The sequence below is a fragment of the Barbatula barbatula genome, assembly GCF_947034865.1.
Source record: "Barbatula barbatula genome assembly, chromosome: 3".
Classification (NCBI taxonomy): Eukaryota; Metazoa; Chordata; class Actinopteri; order Cypriniformes; family Nemacheilidae; genus Barbatula; species Barbatula barbatula.
The window spans coordinates 6,885,258-6,908,226 of record NC_136764.1 but is presented as its reverse complement, the minus strand read 5'-3'; the positions used below and the strand labels follow the sequence as shown (position 1 = coordinate 6,908,226).

The window sequence follows — 22,969 nt, the reverse complement described above, 5'->3', positions numbered from 1 at the left end:
ACATTTACAAATGTAAAGGACATCGCCATTTTCCCAAAATCCTGAGATGTGATAAATCAAAATTTTAAACACTTTTAATGGATCAGTTCTTGCTACATTAACTACATTCACTCTTAGGTGTAACTGTTCAAACACATTAATCTGTTTACTGGACACCTGCATGCATTATGGCCACAGACACGCCAACATCTGCCCTCGCGACCAACAGGACCATGCAGCTGTCACATGATGCCAAATCACTTTGCTCTTATTTCATTTGGGGAATTAGAAGAGGAATATCAAGGGATTTGGCTGGCAGAGCCACGGAAGAACATCGCAAAGCCGTTTCTAAAATGAGCCTGAGAAAAATCCAAATTCCCTTCCTACGGAAGGAAATGTTCAGGTTCCTAACCTGTATACATTTCTTCGTTCTGCAAAACACTAGGAGAAATATTTGGAAAAATGTCAGTAACCAAACATATTTAATCTCCCGTTACCTCCCATGGTAGGGAATATACATAATATGGGAGTGAATGGGAGATGAGATCTGTTTGGTTAATGACATTCTTCCAAATATCTTCCATTGTGTTTGAAATGTAAACAGGTTTGGAACAATCCGCGGGTGAGTAAATTATGACATTCATTTTTGGTTCTACAAGATATCGCTTTAGAAATCATTTATTCACTTTCTTCTGTGGAACACAAATAAAGATATTTTGAGAAATGTCTCGGTGGTTTTGTGTTCTGTCAATGGGCTGTCAGTGTTGATTTTTTCTGACAATTTCTATAAATCCCTACATTTCTCAGATTACACACACGCACAGATACACACACAGACAGACATTTTCTCAAAGCTGTGAAAGGATATGAATGGACTAGAATTCGTATGGAGATTCTTCGAATGCAGTGAAAAGGACTGAAGATGTAAAGTGCAGATGTGGAACTAAAGCGAAAGATGACTTTTCCTTTGTTTAGTACTACAAACGTCTGCAGAAGAGAAGATCACAGTCAACGGAGACAAAAACACAGTCGCAGGAGTAATGCTTTATACTTATCACATTTGTTAAAGATGTTTCTTGAAAAACCTTTCAAACGCGATGTGAGACAATTGATCAAATCTAAATCTGGAATTGGGTTAATCTGATGAGAAATGTTCGAGTTCATATCGAGATGTCCAATAATATTGACTTCCGATTTCAGATTTAACTAATCTGAGCTCAGTTTGAGACATTGTTGACATCTCTTCTGAAACTCTACTGACCGAGACATTCGTGAGATTTCTGGCTACGTCTCAGAAGAAATATCTGAGACAGGAGACAACAGACTCATGCACATGGTTCAAAGTTTTTCCATTAAAAATCTCTCTGTGAACAATGATATCATTATATCAGGCTACACAGGAACATCAAATCTCACCCTATGATTTTTGAAGTAGAAAGGGTCGATGTCTTCCAGCGGGACTCCGACCAGTCCTGAGGGAATGTCGCCGAAGATACGAGGAAGCACCTTCCCGGCCTCCATGTCGGCCCGGGGTTTGGGCTCCTCCGTGTTTCCAGGGTCCGCCTGATATTCCTTGGCGTTCCTGGCCCGCTCTTCGCTGATCCTCTGCTCGATGGCCGCCAGAGACTCGCGAGTGAACGGTCGCAAGCCGTCAGGACCCGCTGGTAGGAGCATGGTCGCCATCTTTTCATCCTGATCGTCCTCTACTAGAAGTTACTCAAAGCTGGAGGCAGACGTGTGTCAGAGAGAAAGGGGAGTCAATTTGTCTTCTTCTTGCTTGTAATTGTTTTATTCAGCATTAAATAAAATAACATCACATAATAAAATAACAAAACATTCTTTTCAATGAGTAACTCATTTATTTTTGTATTGTTGTATAGTACAATTTTGGTTGTGTTTCATGTTGTTATACTGATTAAATTGACACAACATTAATACCACATTTCTCTCTTATTTCTCCATAATCATTTTCTTTTATTCTCTTCTTTACACACTGAACTGTGTAAAGTTGTTGTTGTTGTTCATTATCTAAATCTTGCACAACGACTACAGGACAGACTCTCTGAAGAGTAATGCATTACTCAAGGGCAAAACACTGTTCTCTCTCTACTTCTCAACTTCACAAAATGTACTTACCTTGGATCTGACCTACAACTCCCAGCTTAACCATCCGACTTTCTATTAAACAGACCTCCAGACTCATGACTCGCTGTATGACTGTATAATCTGTATAATTTACTCTGACCTCGTATTAATCCCTGTCCAGGAAACTACCTCTTTGTGATTATTGCTTTAACATTTTTTTTCTGTTTTTGCTTTTGGCGTGTTTGCCATAAGGATCCAAAACAATTGGATCACATTGTTCTGCACTTCAGCTTCTCATCAGATTCCAGGTAGAAAAGGGGAAGGAGCCACTCTGTATGTTCTGCCCACAGCCATTGAGAGAGACTCCCGACAGTTTTTTCATAGCAATGGCGTTTCATTGAGCCTCTCAATGATTCCCGAAAGTTACTAGCTGTGGCTAAACAGAGTGACTGAGGTAAACCTTTAACCCATTTAAAGATAGACTATCCAAGAGAATGAGTTTATTCTGCATGTCAGGTTATGCTAACCCATGATGCTGAGTGAGTCTGATGTTTTATTTGGTTTGTGAGATGTAGCAGGAGGTTGAGAAGGTCAAGTACTGGATAAGATTTTATTCACATTGGACTTAATGGATGTTTCTTACACAACATGCGACTGTAATCATTTAAATATGAAATAAAGTTGTTTAATGGTTTAAAAAAAACAAAAGAAATAAAGAATTAAAAAGAAAAAACATCCTGGCACTATCTGAAGGCACCACGAATTACATGACACGAGGAAAGTATTTACTTCCATTACTTTTTCATAGAAAAAAACCGCACATTTTAATGCCCTTTATGTTGTCTTTAATACCATTATATATATTTGATATTAGATTTTCCGTCAGCAATAAGTGTCATTTTTCATAAATCCATTGAATTTAAATTCCAAAACATGCATGGATTACGATCATTTAAGTTTAAAAAGTGATTTTTTTTTATACTCTCCATACATTTTGTGACAGTTGACAGGTAAATTTAAGTTAATATTTCTTGATTTTCCAAATATAATTTTACTCAGTAAGTTAACCCTTGTGTGGTGTTTGTGGGGATGGGACGTGTTTTGGTTTGCGGGAACTAAAACATGTTTTTTTTCAACTTTATTTATTCAGGATATACACGTTTTTATTATATTTGTTTTGTTTTAAGTCCAATAAAAATGTAATGGCACCTTTAATAAATATAAATGACAAATATGAACCATTCTGTCTGTGTTGCTTGTCACAAGGATCCATCTGTAAGCACATATTTAGCGTACATTATTTTATCATTTATCACTGTATTGATTTACAAGGTTCACAAGACCAGCATTGTAATGAAAACACAAACACCATACAAATGTTAATATAATGTTGCATGAACGTTCTCTGGTCATTCAGCAACATGGATCTTCAGATATTTCTACAGCTCGGTTTTTCTATTTTAGAACAAAATCATCCACTTTTTTCCAGTTTCTCAAGTGGTTTTATATATTTATTACATAATGACTCTTGCCTTTTCCACTAGACTAGATATTTAGTTGATTACAGTCGCATGTTGTGTAAGAAACATCCATTAAGTCCAATGTGAATAAAAGCTTATCCAGTACTTGACCTTCTCAACCTCCTGCTACATCTCACAAACCCAATAAAACATCAGACTCACTTGGCGTCATGGTGTATGTTAGCAAAACTTGACATGCAGAATGAACTCATTCTCTTGGATAGTCTGTCCGCAGTGACATGTGTCTTAAGATTAGTTTGAAGAAGGAAGTTTCTATTTTCACACACGCGTTTTCAATTCTTTTCTACAGATAAAAAGCCAGAGACTGTTGCTCTAATCCACAGCCTCAAAGTGGCTTACACTGACCCATAATTCACTGCTAATTCAATGATAAGAAAATGTATCAATCACAACGACCATTAACATGCTGCTGCAAGTACTGTTCACTGTAGCAAAACTGTGTCACGTGTGAGAAACTAAATCCCATTTCAACCGTGGTTAGTCTTTCACACTGTAGCACACTGCTTGAAATCTAACAAAATGGTGTGTTATTCTCTTGCTTAAAATGAATAGATTTCCAAAGCCCATTGGCAGACATACAAATTCTGCTGTCATGAGTTAAGCTCCCCAAATTTGTTGCAAACCTGTATACATTTCATTGCAATCTTTATTTATGTTCAATAGAACAAAGAAATGTATATTGTTTGGAACGAATTGGGGGGAGGACCTTGTGACAGCAGAAATGTCATCGGGGGATGAGTATATGGTGACAGAATTTTCATTGTTCGGTGGGGTATCTCTTTAAGCAAAAACATGACAACATTTTGTTCAATTTCTCTGCAAACAAGATCAAAATGCTAATTTCATCAATGCACCTGTTCACTTGCATTCACCGTGGTCCTACAAAAGCTTGTGAATTTGCCAAATCATATTCTACGGATATAAAGGGTTTTTGTGTGAGCTTTAGGCTTAAGGTTCAGGGATACACTCTTAAAAATAAAGGAGCTTAAAATGTTTTCCCAGAGATGCCATAGAAGAACCGTTTTGGTTCCAAACCATTCAGTCAAACGTTCTTTACAGAACCATCTCTTTTTTACTTTTTTTATAATCTGAAGAACCGCTTTTCGCCACAAAGAACCATTCTGAAACCGAAAGGAACCATTTAGACAAAAAAAGGTTCTTCTGTGGCATTTTGAAGCACCTTTTTTTAAGAGTGTTTAACAGCTACCGACAATTTTATCCAAAGTGACTTAAGGTGGCCCTGCAACAGTGTTTCATGCATTCTGCCTTACAATGTTAAACGTGCTGTCTTCTAGTGCTTGACATGGTCAACTTGTCAAAAGACGAGTTGGACATATTATGTAGTATTTCTGTGCTCGATACACACCAGCGTTCGTACAGGTTTCGGAAAGTTTTTTCGAACATGAAAAATCGTTACGTAACAACTTTTCTCAGTCCCTTACTGGACAATTCTCCTGGAAAAGGATGCGGAATGCCCACGCGTCAACCAAGGAGAGCAGGAGAAGGAGCATGCGCACAAGTCTCTTTCACTTGTGTGCAGGAGAGAGAGAGAAAACTACGTATGCAAAGTTCAGCTGTCATTGGCTGTTTTCTAGATTTGTCTGATGAATGTTATATAAATTGTGGATATAACGCTAAATTTGGAGACATTTGGAAATAATCGTACAGCTGTATCTGTCTTTTAAAGTGTTCCTGTAGCTTAACTGGTAACACATTGCGTTAACAACAGCTGCAGATACTGATCAAATAGCATGAATATCGAAAGCCACTTTGGATAAAAGAGTTCGCCAATGCATTAATAAAAATCTTGAATTTACTGAATTAAAACCATCACGTTAACATTGCAAGTGTCTTTCACTCATCACTATTTTCTTTGTATTAAGTTTCTACCAGCTGAGGTGCAGGAAAGATTTATTCACCTTGGTTTAAAAAGCATTGCATCTCGGAGATCTCCACTAATATTAAGACGCCAACATGTGTGTCCATTTTTTGTTTCGACTGTTGTCAATTTAAATCACTGTCCTTTCAAAAACATCAATTTAAATCACTGTCCTTTCAAAAACATCAATTTAAATCACTGTTCTTTCAAAAACGTTTTTTTTTTGTTCTGTTGGACACAAAAGAAGATATTTTGAAGAATATAGGACTCAAACAGTTCTGGATCACTTTTGACTAACATTGTCCTTTTTTCCTACTATGGTAGTCAATGGGGGGTAAAATCTTCCAAATATCTTTCTCTGTGTTCATCAAAGATAAAGAAAGTTTGTAACAACTCGAATGTGAGAAAATGATGACATAATTTTTCATGTAAATGATAGTCCAGCAAGAGGTAGTTTAACAGATTATACGTGTATGGATTGTAGGGATTATATGACTAATTAATTTCATGATGTACTTTATTATTATCGCAGTTGCATTTATTATTAAGAAAAGCACTTTATGTCTGTTAATGTTTAATACTTCTAAAGTGTGTTAGAAACAATGTTCACACACACCATTGCAACTTTGATTTCACAAAGATATGGCAACCTTGTTTTTCAGTTAGAAATGCTGCATAAATTGATTAGTGAGTTCAAATAATAAGAACAATAATGAACGGAAAATGGTTGTAATGAAGAAAAGAATTGGATCCCTGCTTAAACTCAATGAAAGCTCAGGGTCTCTTTGGTCAGGAAGCTGCTGATGAAACAAACAAATCCATTAGGGATCATTAAATGGGAGGAGTCGTGAAAACTGCTCAACCATTTTGCATCATGTCTATCCTGCCTGCAGGCCGTGTGAATTGGCTGAATCTGAATTGGCTGCTAAACTCCAACAGATAAATCCTAGAGACAAGTGAGGCAAAATAACACACATCACATTTCATCTCCTCTTGCGCATGTGCAGTTTTCTGTCTTTAGAAAAATATCAAGAGCTTGTTTTTGGTTCGCCAAAGAACATATAGGTCAAGTTAAGAACCACAGCCAAAATGTTTCTTGGTAATAAGAGGCTTCTAGACTGCAAATAAATATTTCAAGAATGGTTTTTTTAACTGTTCTTCACATAGTTCAGAACGTAGGTTTTTTTTTGAAAAAGCTTAACTGCATAGAGAATTACGCACTGACAATATAAATAAATCACAAACTGGAGAATAATATATTCTAAAAGAAAATGCATATAAAAAAATGCCCTTACATGTAAACTCCAATAATCGCAGCACTGCGTCCACGTATGTTCCATTTATTGCGCTGACATAAATCCCAAATCCCAAACTGATCCATGGTGAGTATCCCCGATCCAAGACGAAATTATTGCAGGACTTTTCAAATAGCCACTGCTGGAGGCAAATATCTTTCACGAAAAACGCAATGCCAAGCGCCCTCCTAAATCCCACGCAACGCTAATTTTACGCACTCCAAATGTAACTCAGCATTCATATCAGAAGAACTATCCAATCGTTGTGCGTGATCTTTCAAGGTTTGCCTTCATTTTTTCTTATTTGCGATTATTTATTCATATTGTTTCGCGCACAGCATCAGTTTGCGCGTCTCTCAGAGCGCAGAAGACGATGCGCTGCTCAATAACCTGCGCGCTCCCTTGAGCTGCGCAACTGGATTACGCACATCATAACCAAACATTTGCGCTAAGAAATCTGGTTTCAAAGCAATGTGTTTAAAGAAAGCAAATATGGCTAATTTATTTTTGTTATGTGTCGTATTGATTCCATCATGTGTTCATTGTCGAGTGCATTTGGGTTCACTCTGGGACACATTAGACTTTACAGATTTGGGTTTCCAATCTGTCCTATGACGACTAACAAATGTAGGGTGATAATGTAAATCTTTATGATTGCACTGAACTATTAGATTTCCAATTAACAGAGAGTTAGATTTTTTTATTGAAACATTAAAGTGCAAATGCACTTATTGATTTCTGCTATACACGGTTAATACTACTGTGTGCTTTAATATAAAAACCATAGACTGAAATGCTTTAAAGTAACAAAACAGTTTCCTGTTGATTTGATTGTATATAAAAGTTCTCCCTCTGCTGGCCTAAATCAAACCCTGTTTCTCTGCACACTGACGTGAACGTATTGCCCTTTGCGATTACTTTTTTACTTTTTTTTACTTTGTGGTACAATAAATGATCCTAAAACATTCTTTGTCGCGCTGTATGGCTCCATGGAAAAAGGAGCGTAGGTCTATTATGTAAAGGTAGAAACCTTTTACATAAAGTTAGAAAAAAAGTTAGAAAAAAGTTAGTTGAGGAACAAAAACTTGTTGTAGTGTTGTTGATAAGATCCCTTTATAGAATCTTTATTTTGATGTACTGCAGTTTTTTTATTTTAATTATTTCTACTTTAAATTATACTTTTTCAAATATTATAAATTTGAAATATATTTTTAATTAACCCGTGACTTGTCTGTACTGTTATTGTTAGCACAGTTATTTTTTACAACTATTGGCAATAAAACGGACTTTATTTTTTATTGTCATCACTATTTTCTTTGTATTAAGTTTCTTATGTGTAATGCCGAGGCTGTGCGGGTGGTGGCAGCACTAAATCTCTTGGCAGAGGACGGAGCGAGTCTACATAATTAGTCATCATAGGACGGATTAAAACACAAATCAGTACATTTTAATGTGTCCCAGAGATTACTGGTATTACGGTTATCATTTTATCAAACTATTGGCAATAAAACGGATTTTATTTTTATTGTCATCACTGTTATATTTTTCTAAGTTTATCAAGAATTCGTCCATTAGGTGTAATGCCGAGGCGGTGCGGGTGGTGGCAGCACTAAAACTCTCGACAGAGGAACACAACACACGTAGCGAGTGAAATCGAGGAAGAAGTTTACAGCGGGGCTAGTGTGCCGACGGACTTGTGAGGTTTTGCGGCGTTTTTACTTTTTCTTAAAACTAACTAAAGAAAACCATGTCGGAAAGAAAGGTTTTGAACGTAAGTAGCCTTTATTTTTTTTTTATATTCTTGATCTAGTTAGAGATTGTGAGTTGCAATGTCTAAATTGCTATCAACATGCTAAGTGATGTGAATTGCGAGTTGCAATTTTTATCGTCCAGCTTGTGGAAGTGTTCGTCCTAATAAGTGTTATTCCCAGTGCATTAAATGTTCTAATACCGCGACTGCACCTGGTAAGATAAACGCTGGGATGTTTTGTTTACAAAGTTAAACTATGAACTGATTCTACTAACACCTTTTGTTGTTTTACCACAGAAATACTACCCTCCAGATTTTGATCCGTCTAAAATCCCTAAACTGAAACTGCCCAAAGACCGTCAGTATGTGGTCAGATTGATGGCACCGTTTAATATGAGGTGAGAGTTTCATTCATTTCAAATGTTCCTTTTATATATGCGTTGCACTTTTAATATCGTCTCAACCAATCAGAATGCAGAACCACAACTGACCGTTTTATAAATGTAGTTTAGTGCCAGAGGTGCACTATATAAATACATTGTTTAGGTGGTGATATTGAACTGTAATATATTGCCATTTAAAGGTGGCTTATGGTTTAAAAACATAAAAGAAATGACACATCGGCTTATAAACAGATGCATGATGCAGAAGTTCTTATTAAAGTGTTTTAAGATTTATCATTTGACTTAAGGTGTGTCTGATTTCTCTTTGGTTTTATTACATTTAAAGCAGACACTTATTATACTAAACATTTGTTTCTAAATATGTGCAATCCCCTGGGATCAAACCCATGACCTTGGCGTTTCAAGGGCCATACTCTAACTGAGCTGAAGGAAAGCTTTTATGTATTATCTGATCAATAAAGTCTGCTAAAAGAAAATATTTAAATGCTAACGATTGGTGTTTTGCAGGTGTAAAACGTGTGGAGAATACATATACAAAGGAAAGAAGTTCAATGCTCGTAAAGAGACCGTTCAGAATGAACTGTACCTGGGGCTGCCCATTTTCCGTTTCTACATCAAATGTACAAGATGCTTGGCTGAGATCACCTTTAAGGTAAAATAATATGTTCATTATGTTACATGGACCCATTTCAAACCTGCAGGTTAGCAATATTATAGCAGCAATAATGTCTTTACTTTCCAAACTCTCTGTTAAATGAAGATGTTGAAATGCCATCATCTGACTAATGTGTTTCACAGACTGACCCGGAAAACACAGACTACGCCATGGAACATGGTGCGACGCGTAATTTTCAAGCAGAAAAACTGATGGAAGAGGAGGAGAAGAAGATTATACAGGATCGAGAGGAAGAGGAGCTCAATAACCCGATGAAGGTCTGTGTGGATCAGATGCTTGGATGTTGTTGGGTTAAACGGAAATATAAAATGAATCCCCTTACACCATTTGTTTAATTTCATAGTTTTGATAATAATAGTAATAATAAAGGATGTCCAAATGTTGTAATTTGTTCATTTTGTTGTGTTTGCCTAAATATGAATTTATGACCATTCCAGCCAAATGTTGTCACAGGTTCTGGAGAATCGAACCCGGGACTCAAAGATGGAGATGGAGGTGCTGGAGAACCTTCAGGAGCTGAAGGATTTGAACCAGAGGCAGGCGCAGGTGAACTTTGAGGTCATGCTGAATGAATGTAAAGAGTTGGAGCAGAGACAGAAAGAGAGAGAGCAAGAGGAGGACGAGCGAGAGACCAAGTATGAAACAGACGTCATTAGAAGATGCACAAGTTTCAACTTGTGTATTTGTTAGTAAATGTTTTCTTTATCACACACTTTTATTTCGTTTTCTGGACTGAACTAATTTTTACTTTTTAGATGTAATGCTTGTTGAGTGTTTAGATCATGGTTCTAAAATATAAACATATCATTACTGTATTAAAATATCCACTTGATATATGAACACTGTACTGTATATACTTGCTTAACAATTTTAACTGTTAAAATTCATGTTGTTTATCACATCAGCATCTGTGCATCTTCATGCATCTATTTTATGTAATATTTGCCAAAGCTTAAAGAAGATATATATCTGTAATATAGTATTTCATTTTACTCTTTCTCCTAATAGAGAGATGTTGGACAGGGCTTTGGTCAAACGGCTGAGAGACTCCGACTCAGAAGAAGAGGGAGAGAATGGACCAGAGCGAAGCAGTAAACACAAAGCTGATAACCCCACAGACATCCTCACCACAGACACAAACGCAGCACCACAGGTAATAAGAAAAATTTTGATGTTTTTGGTTTTATCACATGACATCACATATTACATTACGATATTGTGACTGCCGAGTAACTCATATTGTATCTCCTACTGTAAAAAAGTAGGACCATTTTTTTTGAGGTACCATTGTGCCTGCTTGTTTTTACATTATATTATTATTATTATTATTATTGAATTGTTGCATGTAACATTACTTCGCCGCCTACACCTTTAAAGGTAGACGCTTTGTGCATTATATTTTTGGTAATTTTCCTATTCTCGCGTTGACATGCCTCATTTATCTGTGTGTGGTTTCTGCAGAGCTCGTCCTCACTGGGTGTGAAGAAACAGAAGGTAGAGAGCTGGGAGAAAAGCGTCAGTGGTCTGAAAGGACGGGCAGCGCTGGGGTCTCTGGTCGTGAGGAAGAAACCATCCAGTTCTGCCTCTGCCGTACCACAGCCGGCCTCTGCCACACAAACAGCTTCAGGTGCTACTTAAACTACTGCATCTATCAAATAAATTTAAAAAAACGATCATTTGGAAAATTAAGCACATTTGCAGGACCAAAAAGAGTTTTATTGTGACATCATCATGAAAAATAACATTTTATTCTATTGCAAAACACAGATTTTTGTACATGAACATAAAGTCATTGCAACAAATACAAAGAGTCAATTATTGTCAAATGCACATTCATTCTATACACATGCTTGTTTTTAATGTTGGTGTGAAATATAAACATATTTTGGTTGTTTTTGTTTTAACTGATAATGACATGCTGCAGCTTCCATCGTTTTTCCTCAACTTTTTTCTCTTTCTGAAATGTCATGTATAGGTGGCGTCAAACCCGTGACCTCCACAGCTACACCTGGTGCTTCCACCGGCCAGACAGTCAAAGCTCAGAACGGCTCCTCTCTCGGTCTGTTGGGGGCATACTGGGACAGCGACGAAAGCCACTCCGATTAGACGGAACACAGTGCAGTGTAGCATCTTTACTGAGATGAAGTTGTGTATATCTTCAGCACAAACGCAACCACCTCTCTCCACATGACCCAAAGATAACCGTAACTGCTTCCTTGACCTGGTCTGCTTTTGCATAAATTATGAAAGGAAATTTTTCAATAATAAACGTTTCAGGTGGAGGAAAAAAGCCCTTTCAATTTTATAGATTTTTTTTGCTTGAATATATTAGATCTGATCCATGTTGATGTCTGTCGTGTACTCTATTGTCTCTGATGTACTCTGGTAATGTGTTTGTAATATAATATTAACTCTATGTATAACATTGGTTCAATCAATAGGCGGAAATGTGATGGTGGATGGAGGCGAGTAAACCTAGATCAAATTTAGCAAATAAACTCTGGTCTCGCATCACAAAGGACTGTTTCACGTTCCCATCCATCAGATTAATAAAATGTTTCACTTCCTGCAATCGACATTTCCTGTCTTTGTTTTGAAACATTTAGCATATGGTGAGCTTCTCAGAACAAATATCAGACATCAGGTGGATTGTTTTAGTTCACCTAACATGATGTTAATGCAGTCTAGTCTAGTGGCATCATGTATTATTCGACATATCATATGCAACTGGGGATATACCCTTGAGATTTGACCTCAGTATTCTGATAAAGGATGTGCATTGAATTCTGTTTGACCAATCACTGCATTTATTTCACATATCAGTCACTTTATTTCACTTAAATGCAAGCACATTCTCAGCCACCCTGCATTATAGGCAGCTGCAATGCAACATGGTCCTCAAGCAATATTCTGCAACACTAATCCCAAAGCTTTCATTTGAAATGAACTGCATTAGCAAAAACAAACACAATGCGACCCTCTGGTATGAGGAAATTAAATGACTCTTACAAACACTGGTGAAATAAAAAAAATATCGATCAACATTCGTGAACTTCATTCATACATATGACTGGATTCATTTCTGTTTAGGCTCAAGTTGAACTGCCACTATTGTTTTGATAATACTCAGGGTTTTTACCTTTTTTTTGAACATCAATAGGTAAATACAAATATAATATATTTACATACAGTGTACAAATTAGCATGATATGTTTACATAGAATGTGTAGAAAGTGTCATATGTTCAACATAATCAAAAATCTAAATACTAAAGTCATGATGTTAGAAGGTTATGCTCAGAATCCTTACACAAGAAACATAATGATGCTTGTGTTAAGACACTTGTTCTCTTGTGTAAGCAGACTTATTTTTGGAAAATGAATATGAAGCATACAGTGATGTAAAGCTGAGATGAGAGTCTCTGACCCTAATATACTGTCACTTCCAGGATCTCAGTGTTCCTGTGTGAACATTTCACCAAAGAATCCTGAAACATGCTATGCATACATTCTCTATGCATATAAACATCATTGAACGAAAAATACGTCAAAGATGACCACAGTCTCTTCAGCAGCTGGAAACCTATATTGGGCAAGAATGGGACTTCGATGACCAGACGTCTTCAAACTGTTTTGAAAAGAATTAAGAGGAGATGCTACTCCATGTCAAACATGCCCGCGTCCCAACTATTTTGATATCTGTAGCAGGCATTACATTTTAAATGAGCTCACTTTGTGCATAAAATATTACAATTTATCTATGTTCTATTTTGAAAAGAATATTGGCTCATGTGATTTGAAACTCTTCTAGTTTTCATTTTATTCTAATTTAAAAATCGCCCCAACATGGATTTATACAAAATAAATGTATTATTTAAAGCTCAAAAGCATTAAGAGGGAATCATTTACATGAACATTGTTGTTGGTTTTAGTCTCAGCTTTTTTAGTTTGTCCCATCACATTGAGAGATTATGTGTTTTCGTATATTTCGTTTTATAAATGGCTGGAATTACAAGACTTTTAAAGTCTGAACATGTTTTTAAAAGACATCATACACCTGCAGACTTTTCGAACGTTTCAGATTTTAACACACTGACTTTCTGCAACAAGTCTAGACTGAAAATCTGGGCAAAACCTGAGCAGAAGTCTTGTAGTGTGTTTTAGTAAACTATATTTATCATGCTTTATATTGTTAATCACTCATTTGGTTAAAAATTTCACACCACATTTGCGTGTTATAGTTTTTTACAGCTAGGTGGTTCCAAGCCGTGTTAATTAAGGTAAAAAATTAATTAATTAATGCATAGATGCATGAAATGTGAATTTTTAATGTTTAATGTCTTTCAGTCTGTATTCGTTTAAGTGTGCACATTGATTTATTCTTTTTATTTCTCATAGCTTACAGTTATGTTTATATTTAGTTTTAACTATTAAGACAAGGTCCCTTCAAAAAGTCACATTAGTAGCCTACATATTTACATAGGCTATGTGAATACCATTTGAAGCATACTGTATTTACACACATGTATTTCACCACAATTCCAGAATAGGATGCACGGTTGATAAAACTGTTACCATATAACATTTTCCCAAGACACACGCAAGCATGAACCCGGCGTCCTTCATTCTCTCCGGCAAAAAACACAACCAGCTCGGAATCATGACAAAGAGAAGTGGAAATGTTATCATTCCCACTTCGACCCGGAAATACTTTATGTAATAATGTATAATTTATGTAACTTGTCATATTTAAATGCTACTAAATCAATTAGTAACATTAATGTTGCCTAAATACTATTAATGTTACTAAATCCAGACGTTACTTCCTGGTCGAAATGGGATATATCCTATTTCCGAGAGTACGTGTAAGCTCAGAATTACTCCTAGTGATCTCTGCTCTCGCGATACTTCGATGTCACACGCCGATCGGCCTCATGAAGTCGAACGTATCAACCCCATGTTGCTTTGTTCTAGTAACTTAGTCCGTTTCATGAGTGTTGAAGACACTTCCCTGCGTGCAGGCGTCGAAACTCTCCTCTGTCGACTGCGTGGACTGTGTCTAATATGCGAGAAAAGCTGTTTACGCAAACATGAGTAGTCGAGCCGCACACGACGCGTCGCAGTGTCCTCTTTTACCCACCTGGGACTCTGCTGCACATTCTGCATACGGTGGGTTTGGGACCCTTTTAACATTTGATTTTTAATCAATCTTCTTTAAACTATGCATTGCTGAGGGTTTAGTATTGTGCACATTCTTTCGGTGGTTGTTTGTTTCTCAACTGCTTTTGTGAGTTAAACTGTCGCGTTTTGATGGGATGCGCTGCTTTATCGAGTCTCTCGCGCTCGCTGGCACACCGGCTAACGCAATACCGTTAGCGTTCACATGATGAATGTATTCGGGGTTTTGTTTTGCCAAAATATTGAAGTATTTTGTTGGAATGTATAATATCAAACTGTTTTTCTGTGTATAATCTCATTTGTCGACAGGGGAAGTGAACGTTATTGTTGGTGGAGGAGTTTAGAGGCGTTAGCCGGTTTGCTAAGATCACCTTTTTAGGACAAGATTATTATTCATGCACTTCATTTTTAAAGTAGATTTCTATCTGTTATAAAACGTGGAAGAATCAGAAGGTGGGTGTGTTCTGTTAAAGCTTCTGCGTGTTTTGGTTTTGCCAAGATTCAGCCCTGCGTGTGCGTGGCGTTAAACTTTCTCTTTCAATATTATTGATTTGTTTGTTTTGTTTATGGGAATGTCCATTGTGTTAAATTAACTTTCCCAGAATCATTGACTTGCATATTCTAATTATTTATATTACACCGTTATGATACATCATCTTTCTGCCCAAGAAACCCATTACAAATTCCTTTATGTAGTTTGTTTTGGGCTTTATCCCATTTGGATTCAAATTGTGTTCTCTTGGTTCCCATCCGCCAGGAACATCCCACCAAAACAACAACAACACATTACCAGTACAGACCCACAGAGACTATAATAGTCTCCATTTAAGCAATCCAATTTCCATTATAACCATTAAAGTTCCTGCTGTGGTTTTCATTGTTTTTCATGGACTGTTGGATTGGTGGAGGTTTTAAAAATACTCTGGCTTTCTTCCCATGTCTTGCTTTTTAATGGTTCGTGATGGTGCATTTGCCTTTTACAGATTAGTTTCTTGCGAGCAAAAAGGAGCCGTTGGCTGTTCTGACGCTTTCATGCATTGGGGAAATAAAAGGTGAGCTATTGCACAATATCATATTTGCCATTTATTGACACACTGAGTAATAAGTTACTCATTGGTTAGGTGTTTCATACACGAGGAAGATTTATGTGTTTATTCTGAACTACAGTAAAGATAAAGTCCCGCACAAGCAGTTCTTTCAACTATTTGATTCTGTCATCTTGTTTGTAGACCCATGGCAAAGTGGTTTAGAAATCAGCTCAGTTTTGGCAGCAGGAAAGGACCGCCGCAGCCCCCGAAACCGGACTACACCGAGAGCGAGATCCTACGGGCTTACAGGCTTCAGAAAGAGCTGGACTTTGAGGATCCGTACGAACCTTTGGAGAACCGGGTGCACAGCAGGTCCGGCTCTTTGGAGGCGTTACCCACTTTCGGTACAGTGCTGTCCAACGGCGTGGAGGTGAAGATCGTGTCTCCCAAACACAGACTGATAAAAGTGGAATCTCAGGAATTCGGGCGTAGCAAGATCCCATTAAACATCGTGACCTTCGAGGAACCGCAGGCTCCTGTAAGATTAATAGTTTCCTTTCAAGTTTTGCCTACCTGTTATTACAAGATGAAAGAATGTTCTCTAGGTTTTCATTGTTAATGTGTGTAAAAAAAATGACTTGTGCACTGTGCTCCTTACTGCTGATTGGATACAAGGTTGTTTTGGTACTCGGCCCGACTTTGTCTAAACAAGCGTAATTCAGAAATCGAACACCCCGCCTTTAACACTCGAGAATAGTGCAGGTGACTTGCAACATTAAACATTTATTTTTAATCTTCTTTGGTGGAATGCATTTTTGTTTAAAGCTTCCCACATTTTTGTAAGGTATAAATATGAGCAATGAAGGATGGACGTTTGTTCATTTATATGAGTGTTTAACTGACATAAAGACTTAATTTATCGTTGTAAAGAACACGTTGTCTGAGCACACAAGAGGATTGTATGTATAGTTTTGATTCGTTTGAATATGTTAAGTGCATTTGATGTAGACGACTTATGTTGTCAGAACAAACCAAAGCACACACGTACACTTCATTCATCCTTCATGAGCTTCTCTGTGTGATGTCACGGGTTAGGTGGGTGTGCATGGACTACCATTAACATTAACCCAAATACACTTAATCCCAATGTCTGCCGGAACTGAGATGAGATTCTGTCTCTGTCTGTGTGTTTGTTTGTCTGGATTTTTGACGTGCTGATGTTTTTTAATTCCTTTTGGTTTTCTGAAGGGATAGATCCCCAGAAAATGTGAATTTATTCATTCTGGAGAGCTGTTTTAGTATGAACTCAAATCTGTTTCTGTATCTCTAGCTAGTAGTAGTTGATATATATACTTTATATATAGACCTGTTTTGTCTGTTTCCAGGCATGTATGTTTCATTACACTGGGTTAATTTAATACATGCCGGAAGCAGACAGGCAAATTTTTGCCTGCTGCACTCGGCCTGCTCTCTTTCCAGCCCTTCAACATGCATTATTATCCAAATTACAACGAAATGCTCCCGTTAACTAGACTCAGACACGCAACGCACGCTTCGACATAAGCTCGCTCAATTATTTTTAGCCTTTTGATTTCTTTTTCTATCTTGGGAACCTAGATTATCTTGATTTGATATTGTATGTAAATATCTTTTTGGTTATCCGTTTCACGGATATCGCGATAGTATTGTTATTTCGATTTTCCTCGTCTATGCTAATAGTGTCTTGAAAATCTGATAATAATAATATAGGAATATTCAAGCATGTGTAGCCAAAAGAATAATGTTTACCTACAGTACATATATCTAAATATATAACATTTGTGATTTGTTAATTGTTGAATCAAACAATTTGCTCGTCATTTTGTTTATAATCTTTAATATGTGCCACTCAACACTTGTTTATTTTTCTTCCCTTCTTCTTTCTACAGGTGGTGCCCTCGGCTCCTGCGGTTGGCGAATCAGATTACTCTGACCCTTTTGATGCCCGGCCCGACCCGCGGCCTAGTCCAGATTGGGAACATGACATTGTAGAAACCTGCAGCAGTTACATGGAGCCGTTCGAAGCCCAGCGATTTATAAACGGTAAATCAGGTTAACAAAGAAACTAGTAATACAAGAGTGTTTCTATTGCGCTGGTAAGCAGTGCGAAGGGTTTGATCCCCAAGGAACACGCATACCTAGATTGACCACTGTTTTATTTGTGGGCGTCAGCGACAAAAAAACAAGATGAGCTAAAAAACTGTTTTAATTCTCAGAGCTGCAGCACGGCACTGACTGTGGCAGGAGCAGCCCGCAGCTCTACGACAGCCCATATGAAGAGAGAACCCAACCCCGGGGGTCACATGTAGAGGACGAGAGGGAGAGCCGTCTGCCCCAAAATGATGAGAGACCCGCAGATGAGTACGACCAGCCCTGGGAGTGGAAGAAGGAGAACATCTCTAAAGCTTTTGCCGGTAAATCTATCGCTGGGGGGATATCGGCAGTCTTAGGGATATAATATATGTGAACAAGCATACATGCTTGTCATTGTAAAAAGTCCTATGCTATGTTCTTTCATGCTTCATGTTTAATATAGAGAATCTTTTAAAATAAGATTTTTTTTAATGTCATAATTTAACTAATTTTTGTTTTAAAATGTCACAACTTTTCACAATCTTCTCGTGATAAGTCCAAGAGAGGAAGGTCTATTGCTCATTGTGTTAACGTTTATTTCTCACACAGGAATTGTTGTTTACTGCTCATTTTGGCAAATGTAGGTCATCCGTGTGTTTCATGCATATGCAAAAGGAAAGTCCCAGCGCACAGAGCGTCCATAAGGACAAATGGTGTCATGGGGCGTTTTTTCACTGGTGTCCTTCACTTTGAACACTTTCTGAAATATTGTTTTGTAGTGACGTTCGATGCGAGAGACTGGGATCAATCCACGCTGCCCCACAACGAGCTTCAGTGGACCGCAGGAGCATCCAGATCCGGTGGACCCGCTAGCCTACACAAACCAAACAGCCCTCACGGTATCCTGGGTGAGAGGGTTGACCCCACGCTGCCCCTGGAGAAACAGGTGTATGTATGAAGACATGCAGCTCAATAAATCAGCCAGACAGAAGAATGCACTCAACACATGATGTTTTTTTAGTTGGTACCACGGTGCACTGACACGGTCGGAAGCCGAATCTCTGCTCACGCTGTGTAAAGAATGCAGTTATCTGGTGAGAAAAAGCCAGACGGGATGCAACGACTACTCACTGTCTCTCAGGTACTGTTATAAAAGTCATGTAAACAGACTGCTGTGGTTTCGTGTTGAGTGTGTTTGTGCTCGTATAATAATTGAAGTACTTCCCACACCAGTTATTGAATTAGACCCGTTTCAGTCCCGTTACTTTGATTCATGATTCCACCAAATTTCCATTTCTTACAAATTCAAGAATGTTATGCTCTTATGTACAACTGCGGTCTTCCATCTCTCTTTGTAACTCTGTTTTAAATTGCAGGGTACTTTATGTACTTATTATTACGTGGGTTAAAGTCAAATGACGTCAAACTGACATTTCCCATGAAACCATTCTCGACAGCTCTAATTTTGTATAATTCACATACAGAAAGTTAGATTAAACCTTGAATTTGTTCACTTCTGTAAGAAGTTGAATATAATTCTACTGAAAATGGTAAATGTTTTTTTTTTTTTTTTCAATTTAATTTTGTTTCTAATATCATGATGCTATTGTATATATTGTATTGTGTTATCTATCGTAACACCCCAATTGCTTTGATAAAAGTGTTTATCCTCTAACCAAGACTTTTTCTGTAAAATAAGCATGCTCGATGTCTCCATGTGTGTGTGCATCTCTGCAGGAGCTGTCACGGGTTCATGCACATGAAGTTCTCACAGTCTCGTGATGGGAAGTTCATCCTAGGCGAGAACAGTCCTCCGTTCGACTCTATCTCTGAAGTCATCCATTACTACACCACACACAAGCTGCCCATCCGTGGAGCTGAGCATCTGTCCCTGCTTTTTCCAGTGCTGGTGCAGACGCTCTGAGGAAAGAAACACGCTTGATCACGCTCGCGCACATTCATACTCACTCAGGGCTTAACACACTGTTGTTATTATAGTGCTTAGTGTTGAATTAGATTAGTTTTAATGAGGATTAGGTTTGTGTTTTGAGAGTTAGATTGAATCTATACCTGGTGTGTATGAGCACACAGTCAGTCTGTAGTTGATGCTGAAGTTGACTTAATGGAAATGTAGTTCAGCACTGCACCGCTTTAGTAACACTGAGAACTGCAGTTTTACATTCAGTCTGTCTGTTCCAAAGCTTCAACGACCAGATTTAAAGCTACAGTTCACCCAAAAAAGAAAATTAAGATGTTATTCACCTTCATGTTATTTCAGATCTGAAATACTATGCATTTGTTTTCCTGTACTGCATTGCGATTTCCAACAACTCAGTGACTGCAGGTGTCAAGTTCATAAAAGTATAAAAATAACATGACATTAAGTTCTGCCTTACAATGCAGTACAGACTGAAAAGTCATTGATAATGTCATTCTGTATTTTTATATTATTTATACGGTAATAATTTGAAAAGACACAGGAGTGAAACACTACTTTTTTCCATTTTTGTGGCGAACTGCTCATTTGAGATCTGATGAAATGTAGGCCAACCAAAGTATTTAAAGATTTTATCCATGGAAGAATAGCGAGTATTACGGTATAGAGTAAAGGTTTCACTGGCTGAAAAAAGGGTTTTCTTAGTTTAGTGTGTCCTTTAGCTCCGAGCAGGAGCCCAGCCCTTAACATCCCTACGTCCGATGTATTTTGTCTGATCATTTTGACAGTTTGAAATGTTTAAATTGTGACTTCCCTCACCGGATTCCCTTTGTGCACAAATGTCAGTTAATGAATCCAGTGCTGTAGGAGCCGGAAGTCATGAGCGCCTTCTGCTCCAGACCAGTGCTTGACAGGAAGTGACATCACTTGGTGCAGCTGTCACAATGCTGCCCATCATGCCACACTAGCAGCAAGCCGTCAGGTGGTTTCTGAGGACGATTTAGCAATACTTGGTGAGATGCCCACACAAATACCGTCTCCGCTGGGTTTGGTTAATCTCATCTCGGCTTCATCTGAGAATCTAAAGCCGCGTAACAGATCAGTCTGTTGATGGCTATATTTTTTGTAGAAGCAAATAAAACACTAGTATTTTCTCCTTGACGTGGTAAACCTCGTGATATTGTGAATATGAAGAACAGCTTTAATAATGACCAGCAGAAAGCCTAAAGTGTTTTTGTGGTGGGTTTATCTGTATGTCTGATGGGAACACACAAACACTGCTGTAGTTCTTGCACAGGGTCTTATAGAGATCCACACTGTACTTATTGTTTGTCATGATGACTGTCATTGTAGTGATTTCTTTCTTTTTGCTGTTTTACAGCTTTATAGTTCTTTGGAATAAAATACGAGTTTTCTAAAAAAAGGACAGCCTGTGTTGAGTTATTATTGCTTGACTCCGATTGCGGCGGCTTTTCTGCACAATGAGACATGGTGAGCTGGAGGGAAAACTGTCTCTCTCTCTCTCTCTCTCTCTGATCCGTAGTGGCAGTAAACGGTTTGTGTAAAAAAATAGGTCAGAAGTCTCACACTTACACACACATTGATGTTGACTGAGCACAAAAGGCTTCTGGCTTTGTGTGTGTGTGTGTGTGTAAGTGCTTTCTGTCTGTCATGTTGGGACTTAAAAGTGATGTACACTGTCAAGACAAAGTCCCATCTGAAACCTCTCAGAGCTGAAGATCAGCAGCAGCTCTTCACCCCGTCTCTTAGTTTGTAAAAGATGAAAATTCTTGCATCACTTACTCATCCACAAACCTTCAAATTTGCAGTTCTGGGATATTATTTACTACCATTGTAAGAAAAATTACCATAGTAGTCAAAGGTGCCCCAGAACTGATATTCTTAAAAATATCCCATTTTGTTTTCAACATAACCAAAAAATATGTTTTTCTACTATGGGGATGAATGATGTCTCAGAAATGAATACAGGTACGAACAACCTGAGGTTGAGTAAATAGTGGAATAATTTAGATTTGTTTGGGTAAACTATCCATTTAAGGCCTGAAACACTTCAGTTGTAATTACTTGATGTGTGTTCTTGTGTGACTGTGGCAGTAATCTCATTACTCCGGGGGGTGGGTTATTTATTTATGCTTGCTCAGTTATTACTATGATTTGAGATACACGCTTAAAAACAATAATTTTAGTTTTAATAAATGGCATTTTTTTGTAATTTAAAACACTGTAGTTTTTAGTAAGGCCATGTTTTGAGAGTTTTGGGTTAAAACTAGGTGTAATTGATTATTTAAACAGTATATTTCTGATAGTTGCTCTTGCATTGGCTTTAAATTATTCATTTGTGTACAGTGTGTGATTTAGAATGTGGTTCAGAGAGATGTGCTGGTGTGATGTGTACTGGTCACTGAAGCGAGAACATTTCATCACTCTCGGGTCAAAGAAAAGAACAACCACCTCGTCGACACGGCAACAGCTGGTCCTGGACCGCAGCCTCCTTGCGCCTTTTGATCTGATCCTTGCAAGATCAGTTGAAAATTCCTGAAAGACAAGTGAAGGTCACGCAAGGCAAGCATCACTATTCTGTTCAGAATTATGATAAGGAATTTTGACTTTAAACATTCAACTTTGCAATAGACTTGTATCTCAACTCAAAACATCAGAGTCAGACTTCAAATGTCTTGTTGAATCCATATTTTGTTATAAAGCTATGGTCTTATCTGTTAAAATGATAAGTGAGAATAGATTCGTTTTCGAATCTCGTTCCCATTCGAATAGATTTGTAAAATTGCGAAAATATTTGTATGCAAGTGTTCATTTAAGCTGTGTCTACTCTGCCCATCCAGCATTCTTGAGCATGTTGAAACAAACAGATGAAGGAAATTATAGCCTGCAGTGACAGCAATAATCCATTTCATGTTTAATGATTTATGTGCTGTAACTTATCTCTGTGACCTCATTGTAATGATATGTAAAGATTTAACACGACCGGTTTAATATTAAATGAAAGATGACTCTTAATATTTACTTTGTCAATACACATTCCTGGTCTTGATGATTCAGTGCATGTTATTTTGAGGAAAGCTGGATAC

The 22,969-nt window shown here is 37.6% G+C and overlaps 3 protein-coding genes across 4 annotated transcripts in view; 2 read left to right on the top strand and 1 right to left on the bottom strand.

Annotated features, from left to right (window-relative positions):
* The window catches only part of scn12aa (sodium channel, voltage gated, type XII, alpha a), a gene marked incomplete at its 5' end in the record, with an annotated part of 33,123 nt that extends 31,461 nt beyond the window's left edge, over positions 1 to 1,662 (bottom strand). Inside the window, 2 exons of the mRNA XM_079453007.1 lie at positions 812 to 966; positions 1,396 to 1,662. Of these exons, the coding sequence (XP_079309133.1) occupies positions 812 to 966; positions 1,396 to 1,662 (422 nt within the window). The remainder of the gene's footprint in view (positions 1 to 811; positions 967 to 1,395) is intronic.
* A 6,545-nt stretch (positions 1,663 to 8,207) lies between these two features.
* On the top strand, positions 8,208 to 12,629 carry yju2 (YJU2 splicing factor homolog). The gene is made up of 8 exons (XM_079451664.1): positions 8,208 to 8,550; positions 8,827 to 8,927; positions 9,441 to 9,585; positions 9,732 to 9,866; positions 10,063 to 10,244; positions 10,618 to 10,762; positions 11,071 to 11,236; positions 11,585 to 12,629. The coding sequence occupies exons 1-8, from the start codon at positions 8,527 to 8,529 to the stop codon at positions 11,713 to 11,715; spliced, it is 1,029 nt and encodes a 342-aa protein (XP_079307790.1). The 5' UTR covers positions 8,208 to 8,526; the 3' UTR covers positions 11,716 to 12,629.
* A 418-nt stretch (positions 12,630 to 13,047) lies between these two features.
* shda (Src homology 2 domain containing transforming protein D, a) lies at positions 13,048 to 21,285 on the top strand. Of its 2 annotated transcripts, none has more exons than XM_079452404.1 (8): positions 13,048 to 13,200; positions 15,770 to 15,838; positions 16,016 to 16,352; positions 17,743 to 17,896; positions 18,070 to 18,267; positions 18,706 to 18,874; positions 18,948 to 19,067; positions 19,664 to 21,285. In XM_079452404.1, the coding sequence occupies exons 2-8, from the start codon at positions 15,819 to 15,821 to the stop codon at positions 19,848 to 19,850; spliced, it is 1,185 nt and encodes a 394-aa protein (XP_079308530.1). In that variant the 5' UTR covers positions 13,048 to 13,200; positions 15,770 to 15,818; the 3' UTR covers positions 19,851 to 21,285. The 2 variants fall into 2 exon arrangements, with proteins under 2 accessions (XP_079308530.1, XP_079308529.1); XM_079452403.1 differs by lacking the exon at positions 13,048 to 13,200 and adding an exon at positions 14,520 to 14,777.
* The last annotated feature ends 1,684 nt before the right edge of the window (positions 21,286 to 22,969 follow it).

What these genes read in the sequence shown, in the direction of transcription:
- yju2 (XM_079451664.1), top strand. Translation starts at nt 8,527, where the DNA reads ATGTCGGAAAGAAAGGTTTTGAAC. An exon ending in TGGCTGAGATCACCTTTAAG is followed by an intron (nt 9,586 to 9,731) that starts GTAAAATAATAT and finishes TGTGTTTCACAG; the next exon opens with ACTGACCCGGAAAACACAGA. An exon ending in GAGGACGAGCGAGAGACCAA is followed by an intron (nt 10,245 to 10,617) that starts GTATGAAACAGA and finishes TTCTCCTAATAG; the next exon opens with AGAGATGTTGGACAGGGCTT.
- shda (XM_079452404.1), top strand. Translation starts at nt 15,819, where the DNA reads ATGCATTGGGGAAATAAAAG. An exon ending in ATGCATTGGGGAAATAAAAG is followed by an intron (nt 15,839 to 16,015) that starts GTGAGCTATTGC and finishes TCTTGTTTGTAG; the next exon opens with ACCCATGGCAAAGTGGTTTA. An exon ending in CTGCCCCTGGAGAAACAGGT is followed by an intron (nt 18,875 to 18,947) that starts GTATGTATGAAG and finishes ATGTTTTTTTAG; the next exon opens with TTGGTACCACGGTGCACTGA.